This window comes from Mya arenaria, chromosome 6, assembly GCF_026914265.1.
Source record: "Mya arenaria isolate MELC-2E11 chromosome 6, ASM2691426v1".
Taxonomy (NCBI): Eukaryota; Metazoa; Mollusca; class Bivalvia; order Myida; family Myidae; genus Mya; species Mya arenaria.
Window position 1 is genome coordinate 2,442,871 of NC_069127.1, and position 25,423 is coordinate 2,468,293.

Below are 25,423 nucleotides of genomic sequence, written 5' to 3' on the forward strand. Positions count from 1 at the left end.
TACAATGAATGTTTCCTGCGACAATCTGACACAAAATCAATTGTGGCCGACCAGCAATGTCTTATAATATCAATATGATTAATAACTGTTTGTCTGCGTGATATATCATTTCTAAGAAAAGATCATACTGGTACACATTTTATGACAATAACTCAAGATTCCAGACATGGTCATTAATAACACAGGAAACAATTGTCAAAATTATTATGTTTTAAAGATTTTACACCCAAAGCTGTAGAATGATTACTTATAGTGTTCCCTGTATTCTCATAGATAACAAATAAACAAGCATGCAAGTTATATATCTCTCATGTGGCAGGATAAACTGTTGTTATGGTAAACCACGAACCATGTTCAGAAGTGCACAAAACCACATAGAAAGTGAAAACAGTTACTTGAAAACCACAATGTTATCTGAGATGTTCTGAAGCAGATTCAGTTTCACAATCAACTATTTAACAGAGGTTAACTTTGTAAAATACTACTTAATTAAATACCTATTGTTTATTTTTAATTGTTTATAACTACTGTAATCAATTATTTTGGCAACCAGGCTTTGCTTAGTCAAGTTAAAATAAATAGAAGCTTTCTTTGTATTGGCAGGAATGTCTCTTTCCTAGCCAGGAAAAAAATGTGCATGGAGCTGCTAAACAGCCCACTTTATAAATTCAATTAATTACTTAATTAGGAAATATGGTGGTTGCTTTTGTCAGAGCATTTCTTTATTAAATCTGAATCTTCGGATGATTCCATTGGCAGAGACTTGGGTTTAAAATGGAGATATTTATTACAATCTGTATCATTTTGATCTCAGTACATCATGATTGTGAAAATGACATTATTTATATTGCTAGGTATTAGCAAGCAACTTGTTAATGCTGTAACATGGAAAGTTCAGGAAAGTTTAGTTACCTTTAACCTTTTTCTTTGGGAATACACAACACATGCCTAGATAAAATAGGACAATAACATTACTAACATGACAGTTTATAGCTGGTAAAGGGCGAAAATTGAACTCTTTAACAATCAAGTAATATCCAAAAGTAGGAAAAAGTATGCAATAGAATGATGACATTTTGTCATGATGTCTCATGACATTTTTTTCATCAAAGAATAGACATTTTTTTCACCTACGAATTGAAAATTGCAGCCAGTGCAATGTACAATTTATGCCCTTTAAAGGTCTCACAGCAGAAAACAATCCTTCTATTCTGTCAAACAATTTATTTCTTTTGAACATTAAGATCTAATTTTTTCCATGCATCCAGAAAGAACCAAATTTATCTGGATAGCCATAACAGAGGAAGAGGTCATTTTTTGCTTTATTTTAAGTATTCTAAGAAATAATAACGGTGCCCTTTAATACAAAATGTAACTAATTTTAAATCATATAGAAAACTAAAATAATACAAGTAGTGACTACATCAGACACAATGCATGACACTTAAGTACACACTAATATACATTTTTTTAGTTCTAACATTCGCTATAAGATGCAGAAAATGTAATTGTAATAGAAATGAAATCTGACAGACATTCTGTGACGAAGCATTCTTTAAAATAACTGTTGTCCATTGCTATAAAAAATGTATTATAGTGTGTCCTTGAGAGTTTGTTTGATGAACTAGGAACATACCAGTATCCAAGGTGACATAGTTGGCATGACCTTGGGCGTCGGAGTACCTGAAACATATAACATTGTACGTAACAACCGGGCCTTTTAATGTGGTCTTACATGACAGTTAAATTTTAGTCTAATTTTCTTTGAAAAAAAAAACGCTGTGATAAAACAATCTTTCCATAGAAAAAATTATTATTTTTATATACAACCCAAGACATTCACACTGAAACAGCTTCATTCCTAATTAAGAACACCAACGTTCAGTAATCTCAGGAGTCTCCTCATAACACCACAAGACCGATATATTGGAGACATAATATTTCACTGCCAGGGGGTTCACCCATAAATTGTCTGCAACCTCTCCCCACTCTAGGGATCTCTGGAGTCTGCATCCAATTTAATACTCATACATTTTATATAACCTACTAGTTCTGTAGTGTTTTGCAGTGTTTTCAATATTAGGTTTGCCAGGATGTTCTGTTTTCCTCTGTTTGCAATTGAACAGTGATCATTTTACTGCATTGGCTTTCCATGTGATTTTTAATTAAAAAGGGAAAAAATTGTAGTACACCAAATGATGTGAACTTTTCTTTCCATTGCAAAGTGTGTATGTCATATGCAGTTTACATCCAAGACAGTTCAGACGGACATGAAGTTGTTTCCGAGACGAGCCCCATCAAGCCTCTGACCAACGGTACTTGGCAAACACATGACTTCTACAGTGGACAGGTAATGTGTTTATTGGAAGCACACCACCAATCCAAGCCTGCTAATCATGGACAACAAAAATATACATTGATTAATCCCAACCTTTCGGCCATTAGCACATGTACAAATATTTGAGTTATCTCAGAGTTCAGAAAAATAAACAAGCCATCCAGGCCCATGTGTCAGTCAAAGCCAGAAAATGTTGTGGGGATGTTAACAGGTTAAACAGTTGTGCCATATATCACATGATATTTCCATGTACTGTTAGGTATTATGATGTATGAGAAAATGGGGAAATCTTTAGGAGGTTGACCCAGGATTTCTGCATTTCCTTGAAATGTAGTCAAACTTGTCAGTAATGCTTTAGACTAATGTGATGTTTTATCAAATATTCTATGACATCCAAATGAGTAAACAAACTGAAAAATGTTTTGTTTTTCCTGAATCGTTTTACATTACATTATGTCTATTTCATCAAGAACACTAATATTACACATATTTGCCAAAAGTTTTAAATGTCACTGGTTTAGAAGATACAAGAATCTTTATTTTTAGTCAGGTGTGTGTTAACAAGAAACATTATCTCAAAGAGGCTCAAAGAGCTATTTTCAGACATATACAGTCTGTTGCAGTAATGTTGAGATGCCACAAATATACATTTCATGAACTTGATAGCTCTGTTTTTCTCTTAAACCACCATCGATTAGGTTTTTTTATGACTGGGCATTTGACCCTCCACGCCTCCAGTGTCTGGGGACTATCCAACATTCCCTACAATATTGCTTCCATCATGCAACCCACACATCCATTAAACCTCACATTGATGGTATAAAAGCCAGAATCTTGTATTTCTATCCTCAGTGCATCCTCCCATCTTTTGTATTCAACTGCCTAATGTATCAAGTAAAAAACACTTGTTCCTGCCATGCTATCATGAAAACTGCCATATAATCTGTATAACATGCAGCAGCCTATGTTTTTGTACCTGATAAATTGTAATTTGGTAGAAGAAAACGCAACAACAGACAGATTGTGAAAGCTACAATAAGCAGACTGGCTGAGTGTTTCATTTGCACTGAAGTCACTCTAAACTTAAGAAATGAAAACATGTCCGACTGTTTTTATCATTTTGAATACTGAAATTTCTTAACCAAGAACAAACGAGATAGAAAAAGGTTTGATTCATATTAAATATGATCAAAATGGCATTATTACTTGTTATATATATATATAAAAATAATATACGGACTGTATTAATTATTATCGCTTCCAGTAATAATGCCATTTTGATCATATTCAATATAAATCAAACCTTTTCTACACTCCTTTCTTTATTTCTTGCATAAATGAATTTGGATGGATCAATCAACCTTGTATGGAAATCAACTTTGGCAGCAGTCCCACAAGACATTACATTAGCCCATCAAAACTACAGTACTGTATCCACTGTTTGGACCTTATGTCCCAAATGGTTTCCTATAGAACATCTCAGACAAGTGTCTGGCCACAAAATGCATTCCCCGCCATGTGTTAAGCCCATGTCTTTATGATTTCTATCATAAAAACCTACAGGCTTAGACTGTACATATGATCACTATCTTGGACTGGTTTCAGGGGAAAATTTCAACATTTCAACATACTAGAAAATCTAAAATTTATCTTTAGTCTCAGTTTTCTGTGAGTGTAAGGAAATAAACTAGTAAGTATTTAATGTCAGCAAATGATAAAATATGTTAATGACAAAAAAATAAACACACCTTTAAAAACAATTGCACCCAGTACCCTTCATTCAGTGTGCTCCCTGCTATATAAACCATATCAAAGGGGCTATACACCGAAAACCTGTCGAAAACTGACATTAACTTGGTATCGATGTGTACAATGCATTGAAACTAACGAACTGAAGTACCACCACATAGTTTACAATTAATTTATTTTTCACAGTTTTTTCGTATTTTTCCATTAAAAAAGATTACTAGGTATGTATACCCTGAAGAATTCATTCTTATGCCTGATTGGCTAGTCGATGTTACGTATCACATGATGTTACCAAGTTAGGTATACAGCTTAAATATTTAGGGTAAGCCTACGTAGCACAGTGGATACAACACTGGACTGCAATTTTGGCGACACCGGTTCAAACCCAGTTTCCGACTTGATTTTTTTTTTACATTTTGGTATTTTTTTTACAACTATGATATACATATCAGAGAGTAAAACATTTTATTAAATAATTGTCCTGAGATTCGTTACAGAAAAAAACTTTTTTTGGTGCCAATCTGGTGTATTGTCCCTTTAAAGCATACCTCATAATTTTAACTTGTTATCAATTCTCACAAAGGTTTATTACCTTAAACAGGAATGTAATAATGATGTTACCTGGTCTGTATGCTGTGCAGCTGACCATACCCATCCATGTGACTGACCTCGGGCTGGAACACAAATAGTAAAAACATAATTATACAACATAACCTTATATTTATTATCGGTCCACATTTATTTTCTAAAGGACAATGTATATTTAAATATAAAATTCTTTTTTTTTCCATACTACTCTTTCCATTCGCCTTAACTGTTAAGGGATCAAATTTTTACGTGACTATACATGTTACTAAAACACAAAAATCCAGTAATACAAGCTATAAATGCCACCATTAACATTCATTTTGTTAAAGTGATACTCTTATTTAAAATCCATACATAAAAATGTAGAACAAACATAAATTTTGAGTGATAAACCTTTAACTACTTACTAAACAAGAGATGTTAGTGAAACATTTATGCCCCCTTGGGAGCCAAATTGTTAGTAGGATTTGGACACTTAAATAAAATATGGACAATCAGAAAACAAATAAAATATGGACAATCAGAAAACCTTTTTTCAGCTTACAGTCACACTGACCTTGACCTTTGACCCACTGACCTCAAAATCAATAGGGTTCATCTGCTGGTCATGACCAATAAGCCTACCTAGTATGAGGTCCCTGGGTCAAAGCGTTCTCAAGTTATTGATCGGAAACCGTTTTTCATGTTAAGGTCACACTGACCTTGACCTTTGACCCACTGACCTCAAAATCAATAGGGTTCATCTGCTGGTCATGACCAATACACCTACCAAGTATGAGGTTCCTGGGTCAAAGCGTTCTCAAGTTATTGATCGGAAACCGTTTTTCATGTAAAGGTCACACTGACCTTGACCTTTGACCCACTGACCTCAAAATCAATAGGGTTCATCTGCTGGTGATGACCAATACACATACCAAGTATGAGGTCCCTCGGTCAAAGCGTTCTCAAGTTATTGATCGGAAACCATTTGGTATTCCGACCGACCGACAGACAGACAGACCGACCGACCGACCGACCGACCGACCGACATGTGCAAAACAATATACCCCACTTTTTTCAAAAGGGGGCATAATAATGCATTTATGGAAAACATTAATTACTGATATCAAGAATGTTTTGTAACCGTGTATTAAATAGCTGAAAACACACAATTATTAAATGACTGGTGGGTCCAAAAAGATTTACAGTAATCAACTTTCATCTCCTAAGGTTTACCGTTTTATTCTGCACCTTTCATTCAAATTAAACATAGTATCCTTTATAAGAACCATTGTTTTGGAAACTTATTCATCCATTTTGATAAATGAAAACAAATGCATTAAGTGTGGTACTGCTTATTTGGAGGTAAGAGTGCATGTTTAATACAACATTTAATTAGAATTTTATGTTCAGTGTTCACGCTCATGATCCTGCCAGTGAGAAAGTCGGATACAGATTCACATTCAAACATTTAGAAGAGCTCTGACAACCAAAAAAATCTGTTGAGAAGATAACAACTGCTGAATTTCCATTAAGTATAAAAAAAGCAACGGCCAGATTTCCATTTTGTAATTAATTGGTTTTAATAAATGAGTTATGTAGAAGCTCCCGCATGCACAGTGCCTATTAGATAAAGGCTTCAGTGGAGCATTTCCTGCTGAACATTGATATAGTTTAAACACATATTGCAGGTCTTCTTAAAAGATAAGTCGGATTTTGGTTGTGCCCAGCCAGCTGACTTAATCGGTCAGAAAACCAAAAAACTTCTAACTATTACATTGTTAAATGTTTCAGAAGAGGCAAGATTATAATGGAAATGTCCGAGACATACTGGTGGGACAGAAGGAATGGGAGGCGGTCCACCACGTGGGGATCCCGCATACAGCGAAGACATGTAGTAGGGATCCTCAACCCCTGACGACGTCATCGACGCAGGCTGAAATGAGGAGAAACAATCTGACATTTACATGAGAGTTCTGATGAGTTTCAAAAAGATGTAGGCTGTCATTGTTTGTGCAGTCCTCAAATCAACAAGCTTACATGTAGCTCAAGAGTTTACAATGTACACAACTTTTTTTATTAAATATAACAAGACCAGCTATGATGAATTGCACAATCCCAATTTGCCAAGCCAAACAATCATGGTTTTATCAGCAGCAGTGCAGGGCTTGTGTGCTTCTGCTTATTTCTACCCCAATTGTGATGTATTTAAAAATTCCTTAAAACTAGTGCAAATGTTTAATTCAGGATTGTGTTATAGGGTTACAATTCTGTTACAATAAATGGACTCATAAAAGTGGAAATTAATTAAATATTTCCCACCCATTACAATTTTAAATTAACATGGGATAAAATTAGATTATGAAATTGCCCCTTCACACACAACTGAACAATAAAAGAGATCTCATGTAACATTAAAATTGAAACTATTAAACTACCGGTAGATTTTGAGGTCTCTATACTATGGTAAATTTAATGCAAATACAAAGTTACTTAGTCTGAGAAACTATGTTTTCCAATCTTTATATTAATTAACCTATACATTAGCGCACAGCAAATGTTTTGTATTCATAATTTACTGAAGTACCACTAGTCTGCAGAATAATTATGAGAACTGACAAGAGAGAAAAACTTGAAACAGAAAATCCTTATGTGATATGTCACTAAAAACATCCTGAGCATTTTTTGCTGAAAGATATTAGGCAAAATCCCCAAAGAAAAAACTTGTTGTCTATGTTCGAATTCGAAAACAGTTGCACAGTAACATTTAAGGTCATGAGGTCAAAAAGGGTTGTAAAAATCCAATTTCCCACTGGATTAGTTTACACCTAACATATAATGCTTTAACAGTCTAAAATACAATGGAGTTACAGCGAATATCTTGGTTTCAGCATCAACATCAACAAGAGTTGAGAACTTAAGACACTAATACCCACCTTAATGTACCCATGGGGCCTAAAATGGTGACAGCTTGAATTAAGCCCTAGAAGGTCAACCATGTTTGGTAAATCAAATGACAAATGAGGTAATTTGTTCAGTATTCAAGCTGGGGGACTTTTAACAAAGAAACACATTAGTGCTGGGGTTATAATGGGCCATGGAGAACCAGATCCTGTGTGAGTCTCCATCCATCAGGCACAGGGGCACCAGGCATCAAGATGGTTTACAGTGGTGATCCTTTCCCTGACGAATTTACACTATACGCATTGGTGTGAAGTGCACATTCTGCCCCCCCCCCCTCCCCCCAACAATTGACCAAATAAAGTAGTTGCACTGAACACTCCGCCCACTGACCATGACTAAATACCCAAGGTGCACTACACATTCTGCCCCTGACCACCTGACCATTTACTGTATGTGCACTGTAAATGTTGGGAAGTCATCATATCTGCACACATTTCTGGCACTATTTTTAAGGCGAGTATTACAAATATTACATATTTCGGCCACATGAAAATTGACATATTATGTTACAGAGAACCTCTTTATAAAACATAATGTAAATCAATTAAAAATATAATTGTACTCAATTTCAAAAACATGGTTTCAATGACTTAAATGTTCGTTCTGTCATTTGTATCAATTACAGGGATAAGCAATCTTTGATTCAATCAAATGTAAGTGTCGACAGTACCATCAGACTAAAGGGTTATCAATATGTAATGATCTCCATTATCGTTCAATACAAAAAATACTTTGGTGTCAGATAACAATGTTTGAGTAAGGAATTCTCAAAGAAAAAGAATTCTCATACGTTTTCTAATCTACTTTATAAATGTGATTTTCAAATTTTCCACATTCTCTTTGCATTACTCACTTAAAATTGAAAAGTTTAGTTGTTATTTTTATATATGAAAAATATCAAGTTATTATCCTGCATCCTCATGAAACTGACAATATTCTTTGGCAATTTACTCTAATGGCAAGCTTAGAAAAAGCTAATTTCACTCCTGGGTCTCATTGCCTACTGTTAAATGTACTAACCGAATACACAGAGGCTGTATCCTGGGAGACGAGCCACCAGCGGACGTCCTCGAGGCGGTCCAGCACAGCTTCCACGTGCGTACAAAGATCCCTTGCATACTTAATGGCCAGTGCTGTCAGGCTGCTCCAGCAAGGGGCAAGGTTCTGTAAAACAACAAAAATGGTTATGATTAATATTGTAGAACACAGTATTTACAGAACATCGTATGATACATTCTTCATAGTCACTTTACAGCTTAAAATACATTTGTTTTTTTTATCAAGTTTAGATAGATAGATCTATCAATCACATTGGAACATAAATACCAGTGCGAGAAGTGCCTCATCTGCCCTCTGAACAATATAACACCTAAATACAACATTCTTAATTATTACATATAAAATTTAAGTTCATAATAGACATGAGACTGTATCAATATATAATATCATTTGAATGAAAGTATACATCTATATATACTTGAATAAGAATTGAATTTTATAAAAGCATTTCACATTCATTATCCAACTAGAGCTTTTAGGGTCATGATAAATACTCCCAGATTTAGTCACCATTAAGACACAGGAATGCTTAAATATGTTGAGTCATGGAATGGACAAGTGAAATGTGAAAGAAAGAGCAGGTGCACAGCAGCCCATTGCCATTCTAACCAACATTCTTATGAAGCTTCATGAGTGTACATGTAGGTGCAATACTTTTTGTGCTACATGCGACACAAGATTTACAAAACCATTATTTACTTTGTCAAGGGCAATAACTCTTGTTAGCCAAAGTGAAATGTGACAGAAATGACAATTGCACAACATGGTCGTCTCATTTTGAACAACAGATCTGTGAAGTTTCATGAGTGTAGGTGCAATATTTGGAGAGCTATATACAACACATTATGGAATTTGATAGGATGAAGCATGATGTGACAAACACAAAGTTCTCCTATAATCATGTGATAAAATAATATATCCCATATGTTTAGTAAAATAGTATTGGTAAATGAGCATACCTGAAAGTTTTGAGTAAACATTTTGATTATTGTTGAGATCATCTGATTTTATTATTAATATACTTTCTGGTTGACAAAAAAAAAAAAAAAAACACCTCAAAGTTTTTATTGCATCACAAGTCACAATGGTTTGGTCGGTTAAGCACATATTCTACTTATATATCTTTATTACAAAATCATATATCCAAATGATAATAAAACACACTATAAATTTTGGGATAAAATCATGTTTAGCTGTGAACATCAAACAGATGGTTTTAAACTCTTCATACCAAAATAATGATGCTGATAACTATCTTACAGAAGAATACTGCCATTCTCAAGAGCTCTTCTCTAGTACTTATCTCTAAACCATTTGATTAAATCAAGGAAGATGGCATAAATTCAGCAGAAATTTGTAATGTTCATTATATATAAATAAATGAATAATACCAATAAATATTTAACTTGCATATTTTATATCATTATGTTCCATTTAACTGACTTAAACATGCTTGACCTGAATAACATTCAGACTGTCCTGTTGCAGTGTGTGTATACCATGTGATAAATTGCATCATAAACGCTACGTTGGAAGGCAATATTTTGCTTCCTATGAAGACTTTAAACACAGATAACTTCACTTTTTTTTCACCAGTTTGAATGAATCATAGCGCAGTGACTACAACGCCTACGGAGCCCCGTCTTAGGTCTTTAATTAACCAGAATTTGATTGAGAGTTTACTTTCTTAAAACACTTTGACAAACCTTTTCACAATACGGCTGTCTGACAGAGCACTGTCAAAACATTATTTTGGAAACAGGTTTTTTCGAAGTGTTTGATGAAACTAATCACCTTATCAAACTCAGGTAATAAAACAAAGGCTGGATTTTTTAAGTGGCAAATATAGTCTGCCCTTTGTTTGATTTAAAATGGTGTAGTAAAAGAAAAGTTATCTTTTATCACACACTGTGTTGGTACTTGTGTACTTGGTAACCCAGAATGAAGGCAGTTGGACTGACCTTGACCTTGTACAATGAAGAATTGTCAGTTTACAGCTTTGACAGTTTCTAAAATTTCCTTCTCAACTTTCCATTCATTTCAACTTGGTTTGTTGTAGATTATTCTATCATTTAATATCTTTGTCTTGTCCTCCGTACACCATTTATTCATTCCTGACATGGCCTTGGCATTTAGAATTGTTAAGAAACCAAACATTTCATTACATTAAAATACAAGCACTGCACTTACGAAGTGCAATAAAGTATGATAGGAACAATTTATCATACCCTGAGTTAAGACGAAAATTGCAAAGTTGTTTTCCACCTTGACTCTTCAATTTCAGACGAAAACTTGATTTAAAGACAGTTATTTCTGCAGAGAAACAGCATTAAGACTATTGATCAGAAATTCCTCATAGAAAAACAATCAACCAGTTCCTCCGATATTGATCTGACACTAACAAGCATGGAAAAACATAGCAGATCCATGTTAGGAAAGGCCAACTGACATTCATTCCCGCTCCATCAGGCCGTATACAGACAAATCTTCCAAGGAGCTACATATCAAACAGGGAGATTGTATTAATGCAGACAGACTTGAAGAATTGGTGCGCTTCCTGTCATTAGAGGTGCAGAAGATGTTTTATTTGTTGTAAACATAATGCACTCGTGCTCTAGAACAAAACATTAACATTCCACCTTCATTAAAATAAAAAATAAATTAACCAATGTTGACTGGTCTAAGTCACTCTAGTATTTTTTTTAAATACAATTAAATTAGATAAATAGATTTCACTTGTAAACATGTTAAGTATGACACATAATCAGTGTTACATGTACCATTTAATTCCCTTTAATAGTTCAACCTGAAGTTTGGGCCACTGTATTGGCAAACAAACAGGTCCTCTACATGGGTACCTGGAGTTAGTTTCATTAACAATATGCTACGTTTACACTATGTTCCCGGTGGCCACGGCAGCCCCATTTGCCCGAAACATATTGCGCCATGGGATTTTGGCAAATTTTGTCTCCATAAACAAGTTGTGTTAGGTTGTGCTAAGTTTCCTCACATTATATTAAGGTAACCGTGACAAGCCGTAGGGGCGAAAAAGTGGTTTGTCCAAGGCGCACTAAGGTCCGGGCGCGGTCTACCAGGGATGCATGTACGTTGCGTCCCGGTCCCATACGTACTGATAGGATCCCTCACGTTGTTCACGTCTTCATCAAGGTCTGATGCGTTTTCTACGTTTTGTCAAGGCCTTCTATGCATCGAACATGAACACCGCAGAGCTTTGGATTACGTTTGTGTCCACGGTATAAAGAAAATCCCCCAGGCAACAGCAATCACTGTATCAGCATACTTCGACAAGTAAACATGAATTTCCAAGATGAAGAAGATTTTGTGTTTTCACTGCAAATGAAACGTAACGAAACGGCTATCGTCTACCCTAGCTTGCCGTGAAAACCGTGACAAAACGAAGCACAACGTGACGAAACTAGAAAGGAATTTCAGATGCCGGGGATTACATATGATTCCCACCCCCCTACGGACGATTTATAAGTTGTGTAACGGCCTATTACGTACTGTCAGGTGTCATTGCGTTTACCCCGTTTTACTATGACCTACTACGTTTCTCATCCACACCATGGCTGCCGTGGCAAATTTTTTGACAGTTTAAAATTCTGGCCCGGCATGCATGGCAATAACGGTCTGTCACGTTTGCATATCCTGTTCCCCCGCGCTGTCTCACGTTTATCCCGTTTTCTCCACGTGGTCTGAAACGGGGCTGCCGTGGCCACCGGGAACATAGTGTAAATGTAGCATAACTTTTAAGACTTAGAGTAACTTTTCTTTTCAAGTTAATTCAATTATGATGAAAAATCAATGAGTTGTTGACATTGGACCTTTATTTTGAATTTACTGCCTGATAGGATCTTATTTCTGTCATGAGAGACAATGTGTCTGAATTCAAACAATCCATACAAACAGTGTGGCGACGATAATCTATAAAATCATCTTCAAACTTATCAATCAATTGTATCTTTTTTTAATGAAATGAAGACCTGAGCAAGTTTAACAAGTTTGATTGAAACTTGAGAATGAAAAACTCTGAAGTGGGGCAGAATAATGTCATTCAGTTTTAAAACAAGCACTATCAAATTGCTACCTGTGACATTAAGGTTTGATATTTGTTTATTTTTATTTATTCTTTTCAAGTTATTTATACCCCCTTAACACACGTTTCTTTCAAGAGTAGCCAGAGCAGCCATACAGTCTCCAGTTCAGATTGATTTTCCACAAACAAAATATCAGTTAAAAATGTCATAATTATCTGCACTTGTTCCCTAATGCCAGGATTTAAAAAGGGCAGGGTGCTGAATTGGACATTGAATCTGGCTATGAAGATGTTGGACATCAATAATTTGGCTGAAATTGCTAGAAATTGTGTTTGATTAAAGTAATCTAATAAGGTTTAAACTGCCTGCTATATTAAGTGTGTATGAATTCATAATCTTAAAATAATATAACTTTTAAACAAAGCAAAACAAATATTTGACAGTCTTGAGCAATGGATTCTATGAAGGCAGAAGGGTGCCCATGCTGGTCTCTATTAGCCTTCGGCCAGAAGGGAGCCACTGAAAAAGCACAGGGGGCAGCACCCTTTTTCATAACCCTTTAGCTTAAACCCTGTATTAATATAACCCTTAAATAACTGTACAATTTGCTTTATTATACATTCCTTGGTTTCAGAATAGTTAAGTTATTTACTAAACTTAAAGAGTAGAAACTGAAATGTATTTGTATGTAAACAAATGTAAACTGTACCTAATAATACGGATTACATGTATATATTACTTAAGTCCATTTCAGACTAGGTATTTGCTTACCATAATTACAGTAGTATCAATTTCTGTACTTTACTTTTAATGAAGGATACATTACAACGTAACATTTCAATGAATGAGAAATAGAATGATGACAAAGGTTACAATTGAGTTGTACAACACGCAATATTTTTATTTAATATCTGCCTGTTTGGCAATATTTTAATCAAATGCATTAAGGCCCAGGAATCATCATAGAAACATATTGTAAGTAATGATTTGCTAGCAGATGTGATGCTCCAATATTCTTCCCTTTTATGGTCAAGGTCACTAATGTGACAGGTAAAGCAATAATAATCACTTACTATCTTGTCTCTTATCAAAACCATGTATAATGGGGTTATACAAGTCTTATTGTCTGTGATGTAATTTTGTGGTTTATGGTTATAATACAGGTATGAAAATCATGACTTATTGTGATTATGTGTTGAAAATAAACTATGAAGCTATTTGAGCAAATTTATAATCTTGTTTACAATGAATTTTGTATTTTCACCACGCTTGTTATTTTACAGAAATAACTAAAAAATAAAATAAAAAATGCTATGCCACTTCTAATTTGATTAATTAAGTACAGTACCTGTATTTTCAGCCATACATAAAGTAACAAGCAGGATTAGGGAATTTTCGAGTCATTAGATTCATTTAATGTTTGTGATGTAGCTGTATAACATCTGAATGGAAACTGCTTGTCCACATTACCTGTGCAGTATATGGAGGCCCTGCAAGGTCAATCCTGTCATCGAACACCTTGTCTCGCAGTATCAACGTCAGCTGGGATTTGGGGTAGATTACAAGGTTTTCTTGTACCAAGCCACCTTCATACTCTTTACCCTCTTTTGACCTTTCACCTTCAATGCTTCTGGGGTCATCCTGAGACAGACCATTTGCTGGAGATGGGGGTGGCACGTCAGCCAGTAGATTGTCCAGCGTTGGGCGCACGGGAACTTGGCCATTCCTTGCCCTGGATTCACGCTGTGGAGTCTGATCTTGTTCCAGTGTAAGATACACAGACGTCCCACCCTTTTCTTTCAATTCTTTTACAGCAGTAAGAATGGCACCTTGGTCAGCATCATCAACATTGATGGCCTCTAGGTCGTCAGCACCAATTTGTTTACAAATTTCTAAATCATCGTACCCATTATCAAGAAATTGTTGAGCATATTTATCTAAATTGATAGATTTAAGCCAGTCCTCAACAATATTAGTTTCCCCCATTGTACTCAACCCAATTACTCACAAAAATCCACTTTGAATCCATCTATTTTTCTCATAATTTCACAGTTAAAACCACGAACTAACACAACATACTGATTGACAGGCTGCATGTGTGTATTGGACTTGCGCGCGCAGTGTTTACATTAACTCAGTGACGTTTTCGTGGGAAACACCTGTTGCTAAAAATATAAAGGCTACAATACACTATTTTCCATGAACACGAAATGTCCTTACGCCATGCAGCGATAACTTCCCTTCCCGCTGCAATTGTGCATTCATTGAGTTGTATCCCTTTGATTTAGTCTTCAATTATGGCACAATTTCAACGAGTTTTTTTATGGGTTTTTTTGAACAATTAGTTTTTTTGGTTAAACAGTATTTATTTTGTATAACAAATAAACATTTACAACATACACATATAATATATAGAATTGAGGAGAAAGCCATAGACTTGTATGAAACCTCTTTTCTATAAAGGTTTTTTGTGTCGGCAATATATCAACAATACAGAGCTAATGAACCGACCGTGTAGGATATAACACATGTGGTAAAGTAGCTGACATATTATTTTAAAAAGTTACACAGTGCAATAAAATATGTATTGATACATGAATTTATCACGGTATGTAATACAAGGACTTAGCAGAACCATATTTATTAGAACTTTCTGGAGGTGTCACAACAAACAGATAAACACACTCAATACAGCAGTGACAAAATGCATATTATTATTACTACTTTTTTAATTTTTTTTGTTGTGGAAAGAGCAAATTTTTGCGTAAATATCTGCAAACCAATGATATAGGATTGCTGACAAACTACCGCTATTCCGAAATAAATTTTTGGGTCCCTACGATTTCGGATTATCGGTGTTCAACTGAATAATACATAGTTTGTTTATCAATACATAAATAATTCGCCCTAACGGTTTGCACAACCACATAATATATCGGAGATATCTTGAGGTGCTTAACGGTTTTTCGAATACTCAAATAATAAATAAAATTATAGAAATTTAGGGAATGTAATAAACAAACAACTTTCTTGGAACCAACATGGACCTCACGTGACAGCGACAACGAACAAACTATAATCTAAATATTGATCAAAATAAAGTGCAATGTTTTTAAGATAAAATGAGGGATATTTTTATATCAATCAATTAATCACAGCACATAATAGTTGTTTTTAATCAGCAAATGACAGCAACAAATGTCAGTTCTGTAAATCCGTCAGAATATTCCCAGTTGGACAAATAATCAGTACCGGTCACACCGGTCAATATGCGATTCGCTTTCAAATAATGAATTATTCAAATATATTGCCGTTTAGTAATTTAGACTTATTGCCGTGTAATACAATATTTCTCCGAATGATTTAAACTTTTTTCATAACTCTTCGAGGAAGGACCATGGACACATCAGATCTTTGTGTTAGGCGTATGTAATATATATAAAAATGTTTAATGCGCATATAATGTTTATGTTGGCAGTTACTGGCCCAGTGAAATGTTTTGACATTGTTGACAATGTGCCAGAGGATCCGTGGGTGGCTAAGATGGTCACAGAATTCCACGATTTATGCCCGCTTATACCCCTTTGCTCGGTGACCGTAAACTTCAGTATTCCACTTCCAAGGGACGTTGACATAGATCCTGCCAGCCAATGTTGCAGTGTTTGCTCATGCTCTTCTGGGGATAAAGCAGATTATAACGGCTGTCCAGATGTTGTGAAAGAGAGACCACGGAATGAGGATATATGCCGAATTATGACAAACAATAAACGGATAAAATGTATGAAAATGTCAATGAAGTCCTCCGCTTTTCACGTTCCAGCAAGTTTTGTGAATGGCATCACTGCTTGTCCGGTTCGCTACAATGAACAAGCTTGCGACTCGAACAAGGAAAACTTTGATATTAGTGATGAAAACCTAGCAGACTTCGTGCCAGTTGTTAATACAGACACAGGCGATATATTCCCAAACAGGCAATGTGCGGTCTGCAATGGGCATGCTATGAACCTAGCCCCTTTTCAAATTCAGGTCATTTGCATGGGATCGGCATTTTTCCCAAAGATGATAACGGATCTGAACAAGATAAAAGATGAGTTTATGTGTAATATATTGTTCATCCCTACCTCTCCGTTACTACAGAATTTTCGAGAACAGCAGTGTTTGCCAGCGTTAGACACGTGCAACATGACAGGAAGTTGGGCCATGTACGACGCGGACCTGGAATCTATGTGTCTCGCATACGAATCTAGATATGGTGATTACAAGAACCCGCATTGTGCGATGTGTAACGGGGATGATCCAAGAAATTTGACCTGTTCAATATTCGGCCGCCCGTTTCCTAAGGCGAATTTCGAAGCCGAAGTCAGCTTGGATTTTGTCAGCGTTGACATTGAACCCGTCGCAGTTATCAGCGATGTTTGTGTGGAGGTATGCATTTGTCCGACAGTATGTACATGCAAACCAGAAAAGATAACACATTTTAAAACATTCCATAAAATATGCATTGGTCGACGCTAAACCTTACTATTGTATAGAGGATAATTACAGTTTGCATATATTACAATGAGTTTAATCAACGGTAATTTATTTATGGTAACTATATACATGTATACCACATTTTAGCCTAAAATGTTATAATTATGGGAACTACTTTTATGCGCAGTCACCCATAGTCACTTATGTGTTAATCCGATCTGGTCATTGTTTAGTTTAATTTAATCCCGTCCAGACGTCCAGTATTTTACTTAAAAAGTTACTTGGAGTAACGATTAATTAAATAGAAATACTCGTGAACAAGTAATTATGAATGCTCTTAAAATTTGTCGATTTTTCTTATTGTTTAGGGCGCCTGCTTTCGACCGCGATGCAGCGAGCACATGGCTCCTTCTTCGGTTGGACTCACATGTTCTCCTATATACTCAACTGCAAACAAATTAGCTCTTGAAACAAGCATTCGTTTCGTCCCTACAACGATGACCAATGCTGCCTCAATGGAGCTTAGAAATTATCTGGAAGAAACTGCTCTAGTTGAATTACGAGCAGTCACAGAGCACATTAAATACGTTCTGTTATCCACGAATTGTGACTTCGATTTTGGACTGTTTGGCAAAACAAACGCTACAATGAATGACTTCATTGAAGGATCACCGTATATAACCATCGACTACTATATGATCCATGTACGTTTTGACATAGAAGGGGCGAATATTGATGTACGTGAGGCGGTGGCAACTGTGAACAATGTAGTATCTCGTCTAAAAGATGTGGTTACAAGTGCAATTGTTGAAGGAAACACGGAGGTAAATATTGGAATAACATATGATCTGGAAACTGGTGGAGTAATGATCGAACGTATAGTGATTCCACCGATATTGAAATTCGACTACGGTTCCACTGACGGTTATTTTACTGACAAGAATGGTGATGAGATTATAATTGCTTACCGTGGCATTGTGATGACATCTATGACAGGGTATGGCCATGTCCATGTTTCTCCCGTATCCATTTGCAGATTTGTGACTATAGGGAAAGACGGCTTTTCCAGAACAGTAGTTGACGGGCAGGTGAATCTAATAGCCCTTGGACGACCAGCTAGCAATATGACACGACTGGCTTACAACAGCAATTACACAGAAGTCAACATCTGCACGGACGACTTCATACAAATGCACAGAGGAAATCCAAACAAACCGTCCCAGCCAGTTAATGAAACAACAGATAGTCAAACTCATGACGCGAATCAAGGAAATAGGGATCCATTATTTGAGGAGAAGTGCCCAACTCTCGGTTCGAACGTCTATGAACCATTCTTTGAACTGATATGCTTAATGCTAGCTGTAGTCAGTTGTTATGTTAGCTTATAACATTGATATCCTACTTAAGGGTTTTGGCTACATTCATTATGAAAATAAATACACGACTGATTGATAAATGTTGTTACCTTTGCCACTGCATTAGAAAGTAAGTGTCTATTGTTGAGAATGTAAAAAAAAGAAATGGTTTTATACTACACACTGGACGTTTTGTAAGGTACACATTATTTATGTTGTTGTTGGACTTTGGAGAACGTGGATGCTACAAAAACTTCTATCAGACCGGTTAGAGTCTAGCTTTCCCATTTGGCATCGTTTCGAACGCATTTGTTACTTTAACTTTTACAATACTGTGTTAATTTACCAGCGTTTTAATCGCCATATCCCGTTTTAAATAAGATTTTGAAATGTGTATTTAATGATATCATTATGTTAATAATGTTTTGTTGCACACTTTAACTTTCTTCTATTTTGATAAAATTTACTTTAGTTTTCGAGTGAAACATCTTCAATAGACTGTCGGCTTCTATGATCGCATGCAATGTCTAATGATATATGTAGCTTTCAGATTTGTGAACAAACGGGTACAAAAGATCATTGTTAAGTCTTTCAACGTTGAATTGTAACCACTGTTAACATTCACTGATAACAACCAATGGGTTTATTTTCTGTTAATCTTGATAAATTATCTTGTTAGATTTGATACATTATGTTACTGCTTCCAAACACGGACTTTCTATAAGTGGACGGTCTGATTGTAAGCTTTTGCAGTGGATTGTATAAAACGCACGTATATTCGCTTCAGATATGAACGAGTATTGGTTTTACAGTGTATTTTCTTGTTAAGAGCTTAAAAGGTTTGATCTCGAATCGAGTAGTAAAACTTTTAATCACGTATTTTTAGAAGGAAAAAACAACATCAAGTGAATATTAAACATCTCCAGTTTTCGCTTCATTTAGATCTGTTTGAACAATTCTTTGCAGACCTTTTGATGTAGCGTGTAGAATTACATATGCTGCATTTTTATGTGAATTTAACACTCCAGTAAACAAGCTTTCTCCTGACAAGCTGTTTCCATGGTCAATAATCATACAATCCTTCTTTTCACCAAACATTGATGACATACACTGAGAAATATTCCACCAGCGATAATAATCGACATGAGGTTACATGCCACGATTTAAGATCTATTAACAATCATGGAGTTGATAAATGAAATGAAGTTCAGTGGATAAATTCGGAAGCCAAAAATCTTTTAAGCTTTAAAGTAAAGAAAAAATAAAATGTTAATAATGAATTTTAAATTAATATTGTTTGTTTTAAGTACATTAGTATGTGTGGATGTGTTTGCCGATGAACATTGTGAAGGAATCGAGGTTAAAAAGGGATTTGTCGTTGAAATAAGTCCGGAAGGTGAAAGTTTTAATTTGTCTTCGTTAACAAATTCCTCTCGACACGAGTGCACAAGAAGCTGCTGCAACACAGGTAAATAAGGCTGACCAACATGTTAATGATTGGCTTACAATTCATGTTAAAAACCTTCTCCCCGAAATAAATTCATATTCATTTTTAACTGATAATACAAGCAATTTCTAAAACATGCTAAAACTCAATCAATTTCTGTTATGCTGTTTGAAAAAAGAAAACATTTCCTGCTTCATTTAAAGGATGTAAAATTAGTTTGTTGTTTATTTTTTCCGACGTCGATTTCGTACTGTGTTTAGTATGTTGTTTACATTTCTCACACAGATGGATGTTACCCTAAAATGTTTTCCTTTTCAGATAAGTGTACCCTTACTGTATTCAATACATCAACAAAGGTCTGTACACTTGTCCATTGCATTGATTGTCCTGTGTTTGAATCTGAGCACTCAATCCTGACCTATATAGGATCTGATAATCAAACTGAAAATAATACATTGGCTGAAGACATAGCCGCATCCCAATCAAACCAAACTCAACTACTAAATGAGACCTTTCAAGAAGAATCGCACCCAGTGAATGAGAATGTTATTGACACAGAAACCGTCAGTACACCCAGTGTTTCTGAAACCTTACCAAAAGATGAAAATAACACATTAGAGGAAACTAGTTCTTACAATGAAACAGGTTCAGTGAGAAATTACATAAATTCAACTTTAATAGAAACACCTGATACAGACGTTCATTCGGTTAATGACACATTGGATAATGTTGTGGAAAATTCAGCTGGAAAAAATGACGAATCGATAGAACTGTCAAAGCCCGTCACACCACTGGTCAACACCAGTGTAACATCGACAACAGGAAAGCAGGGAACAAGCGTCACAACTACAAATCAACCAAGTAGTTCTACCCAAACAGAACAAGTAGAAAGTAGAACTGCCTCATATACTACTGTAACAGAAACCAGTAATGATAGTAACAGTACCGACGGCGCTCCCGGTACAAAAGCTATGCAGCCCGAAAAAGATGCAACTACTGAAACACTAACATCACCCAGTATATCAACAACGACCACACCCTGGCGAAGCTTGTTTTCATTTCTGTCGACAGGTAGGGTTTGTTAAGTTATACCCCCAAACAAGAAGTATGTTCAAACATTAGTTTTATTTTGTCCCTTTTAACCTTTGGAATGTAGATAACGTACTTAGGTTGAGAACAATATAAATAGTTCTAAGCAGTTAAAACCGAGTGATCTAATCTACGGTGTTATTTCCGCCGTTTTGCTTCACAAAGAACGCATTTTATCGACAAATGTAATAGTTTGTGTGTTTTTTTATGAGAATAAAGTCATATTAAGGTAGTTGTGCATGCAGGTTAGCATTTATTCGTCCAAACCGTTCAACATTTTATACATGCGTTGAATTTACAGTATATACGAGTACTTCTAAATCGGAAAGCCAAGCGGTGACTAAAGCTACAGTGTCTACGCAAAATCCTGATGCAGAGCTCCCATCTTCGCAATCAACAGTCAACTTGCCGCCAACATCTACCATGTCATCTTCTTCATCCCTCTCTCAGTCAGATTTATGGACATATGGTTCATCTCCGTCAGAAGAAGTTTCCACCTCTTCCATCTTGTCCACAGCTTCATCCTCAATCTTTTCTACATCTTCATCGTTTTCATTTCACTATGAAAGTAGGTGCTTATTACTTCTGTTAATATTGTTGTGTAATTTTGTTTTTTTTTACATATTATATGTCTATTTCTTGTATTCACATCTAAATTGTTAAAGCGATAATATTATGTAAACTATTTATCTAAAGATTTTTAATTTGTATTACCATTTCCGTGATTTATATGATGTTCCATAAGGTCGATACCACGTTCGTATTCGCCTGACATCTGCCAATTTCAGTCAACTGAGCATAGCGTGTAATATATGGTGGACGTATGGGGTTTCTATAACGACATACGTTACTTGCTGTAACGATCCTTACTCTTTGACCATTGTTCTAGTCATGCCGTGATTTTTGTTTGTGTATTCGAGTTTATTAAGGCTTTCCCAGGCTTATGGCTGCATTATGACTTGATCCCGCCGTGACGCCATCACAACTTAAATTGTGTTTAAATGTCATAAGTTACATAAGATAGAAGTGAATTCCCATTCAAATCCAGATATGAAAACAGAGTGATATACAAGAGATCGGGGTACGTTAACCTAACTCTCTATGAAGAGATATATTTGTTATTTTAACGTGTTCGGTGTATAGCACAGGATGCACGGGATACAAGTTGGGTTTAACCAGTACACACTATTTTAACGACTTTCTGTTTGACGCGGACCGGGTTTGAGCCCCCGACCTTTCGTATCCGAAGCGAAAGCTCTAACATTTAGCTTTTGGAGTGGTCACATGGTAGATACTGGAATTGTCTCTACTGATATTCTATAACATACGCTGTAAATGAACTCTGTAATTATTTTCGTTAAGACTTACGAGGCTACAAAATGTATGCCAGTGAAAAGGAGCGATATTCAAGCACAGTGAATTCTCTTGACAAATGAAAATAACAACTGCGTCTGACCGACGACCAATGTAAAAAAAGAAAGCAAATAATTTTGATATTTCTTGTTATACAAATGTAACTATACAACATTTGAGCGGACACTATTTTTTACAATTTCGCTTTCTCAATCACTTTTGTAAGCCTACATTTTGTTAGCCAATGTTTGTTTTAAATCGTTTGAATTAAGCTTTGAAATTTTGAATTTCTTGTTTTGGCATTTATATACTTTTTAAAAAACAAATACATTGTTTAAACTTTTATTCAGAATATGGCAGTATATTCGCACATGCTTATTTACTAGCACAACTTGCTCCCTTAGAAAGTCAATATCACTAACATGACTTGCGACAGGCCAAATAAACAGTATTAAAACAAAAAAGACAGAACACTCATGAATATGGGACTGTTGGCAAGATGTTGCTTGGAAAGGCATACTGAAATTTGTCCATTCTATGGAAATAATTTTAGATCTGATTAAACGTTCCATTGTAATACGCTGACGAATAGCGTGTAATCATTGTGCGAAAATCCAAAATGAAATGATTAGTACGAAACGTACACACTATCAATATGTTTTACATGTAATAATAATAATAATAAGTTTCATGGTACGAAACGTCCAAGATCCACATTCTTTTTCCTTCCGAGTAGTTACGAACTACTCAATCGAACATACGTAAATGACACACATTCTCAAAATAAACTCAAATAATTATATACATTTAATTATGTATATAAGCAGTTCAAATAACCTTCCATCAGTACTTTCAGTACTTTGATTTAATGTACTGTTGTATACTTTCAGGCACCACTGAGGCCGCAGCAAGTAAGGCAGACGATCAAGCAGATGGCAGCACAAACTCCCAACATGGTGAAACTCCTGGCCGGATGAAAGGGCCGAAGCAGCTTTCCACCAGTCTTGTTGTGGCTCTCTCCATCGGCGTGTTCTTCACATTTGTGCTCCTTGTGGTGATCTGCAAACGCTTATTTGAGGGCTGGCAAAGACGCCATTATAACAAACTAGACTATCTGATAAACGGAATGTACAACTGAAATGACAATACCAACAAATGAAATGCCTTAGATTAAGAAAAAATGCGTTGGTGATTCCATGTACACATACTACTAGTGGAGTAGCATTTTGAAGGCGTATTAAATGTGTTTACCAAATGTACATTTATACAATAAACCTGGCAATAAACTATCGCAGGTGTAAAAGAAAATAACCCACAACGTTTCCTGAAATTAGTGTTTAAATGTAAAAATGGGTATCTGACGCAATATTTTTTACCGAAATAAAACTCTTCCATCATAGTTGAGCTCATATTGTTCTCATATAAAGCAGATGAATCAGTTAGCAAAACGGAGCCAAAGTGATGGAAAACAATATTTCAACCAAACAGTTGTCAATAATTTTTTCAAAAACAAGAACATCAATAACAACCTACAGAAAATCCTTTAGTATTTGATCTTTTTTTTTTGACGACTAAACAGACAGCAAGATACATGATTTACATGTGGCTTTGCGTAGTCAGTGTGTTATCACGTGATATATTGCGTCATATATGCTACGTCGGAAGGTAATATTTGGATTTGAAAAAATACTTTTAAAAGGATAACTTCACTATTTCTTCACCATTTTAAATGATACATAGCGCAGTCTACACCGCTTACTGAGCCCTGCCTTCGGTCTTTTACCAGTTTGACTGAGAGTTTAGTTTCTTTAAACACTTCGACAAACTTTTTCACCATACGGCCGTCTGACGGAGCACTGCCAAAACATGATTTTGGAAACAGGTCTGTCGAAGTGTTTGATGAAACTAATGACTTTATAAAATTTCGGTAATAAAACAAACTCCTTAAGCGACATAGACTGTTTCTTTTGAAATTGTGTTGTAAAAGAAAAGTTATCTTTGATTTAAGTCTTCATTTAAAGCAAAATTTGCTTTCCGACGTAGCATTTATGACATAATTTATCACGTGGTATACACACACTGGTAGTGGTACTCATTGTTAAAACATTAACTATGAGTACGTACGTGGTGTTTATGGTCGTTAGACCTCGAATCGTGCTCGAAATATTTAGTGTAGTTAGACCTCGAATCGTGCTCGAAATATTTAGTGTAGTTAGACCTCGAATCGTGCTCGAAGTATTTATGGTAGTTAGACCTCTAATCGTGCTCGAGGTATTTATGGTAGTTAGACCTAGAATCGTGCTCGAAGTATTTATGGTAGTTAGACCTCGAATCGTGCTCGAAGTATTTATGGTCGTTAGGCCTCGAATCGTGCTCAAAGTATTTATGGTCGTTAGGCCTCGAATCGTGCTCAAAGTATTATGGTCGTTAGGCCTCGAATCGTGCTCGAAGTATTTATGGTCGTTAGGCCTCGAATCGTGCTCAAAGTATGTATGGTCGTTAGGCCTCGAATCGTGCTCAAAGTATGTATGGTCGTTAGGCCTCGAATCGTGCTCAAAGTATGTATGGTCGTTAGACCTCGAATCGTGCTCGAAGTATGTATGGTCGTTAGGCCTCGAATCGTGCTAAAAGTATTTATGGTCGTTAGGCCTCGAATCAGGGTCGAAGTATTTCTGGCTCGAATTGTTCCCGAAGTGTTCATGGTCGTGAAGGCTCGAATCGTGCTCGAGTTGGTTATGGTCGTGAGGGCTCGAATCATGCTCTAGTTGATTATGGTCGCGAGGGCTTGAATCGTTCCTGAAGTGTTTATGGTCGTGAGGGCTGGAATCATGCTCGAGTTGGTTATGATCGTTAGGGCTAGAATTGTGCTTGAGGTTGTTATGGTCGTGAGGGCTGGAATCGTGCTCGAATTGTTTATAGCCGTAACGGCTTAAATCTTGCTCGATGTGTAGATGGTCGTTACGGCTCGAAT

At 35.8% G+C, this 25,423-nt stretch overlaps 2 protein-coding genes across 5 annotated transcripts in view; one reads left to right on the forward strand and one right to left on the reverse strand.

Annotated features, from left to right (window-relative positions):
* LOC128238461 (SAM and SH3 domain-containing protein 1-like) overlaps positions 1 to 14,843 on the reverse strand; it is a 38,051-nt gene extending 23,208 nt beyond the window's left edge. For 3 of the 4 annotated variants that reach the window (XM_052954401.1, XM_052954402.1, XM_052954400.1), the window contains exons 1-6: positions 14,206 to 14,843; positions 8,639 to 8,782; positions 6,486 to 6,590; positions 4,709 to 4,761; positions 1,637 to 1,683; positions 913 to 948 (exon numbers count right to left, since the gene is read on the reverse strand). In XM_052954401.1, the coding sequence (XP_052810361.1) occupies positions 913 to 948; positions 1,637 to 1,683; positions 4,709 to 4,761; positions 6,486 to 6,590; positions 8,639 to 8,782; positions 14,206 to 14,721 (901 nt within the window). In that variant the 5' untranslated portion in view covers positions 14,722 to 14,843. The remainder of the gene's footprint in view (positions 1 to 912; positions 949 to 1,636; positions 1,684 to 4,708; positions 4,762 to 6,485; positions 6,591 to 8,638; positions 8,783 to 14,205) is intronic. The other variant, XM_052954403.1, reaches the window with a different exon arrangement.
* A 4,700-nt stretch (positions 14,844 to 19,543) lies between these two features.
* Positions 19,544 to 23,854, forward strand: LOC128238718 (uncharacterized protein C11orf24 homolog). The gene is made up of 4 exons (XM_052954893.1): positions 19,544 to 20,031; positions 20,329 to 21,081; positions 21,401 to 21,667; positions 23,343 to 23,854. The coding sequence occupies exons 1-4, from the start codon at positions 19,830 to 19,832 to the stop codon at positions 23,588 to 23,590; spliced, it is 1,470 nt and encodes a 489-aa protein (XP_052810853.1). The 5' UTR covers positions 19,544 to 19,829; the 3' UTR covers positions 23,591 to 23,854.
* Positions 23,855 to 25,423: the final 1,569 nt, after the last annotated feature.

Excerpts from the sequence above, each read along its gene's own strand:
- LOC128238718 (XM_052954893.1), top strand. The coding sequence starts at position 19,830 with ATGTTAATAATGAATTTTAAATTAATATTGTTTGTTTTAAGTACATTA. Across the intron at positions 20,032-20,328 it reads AAGAAGCTGCTGCAACACAG|ATAAGTGTACCCTTACTGTA; the intron begins GTAAATAAGGCT and ends TTTCCTTTTCAG. Across the intron at positions 21,668-23,342 it reads GTTTTCATTTCACTATGAAA|GCACCACTGAGGCCGCAGCA; the intron begins GTAGGTGCTTAT and ends GTATACTTTCAG.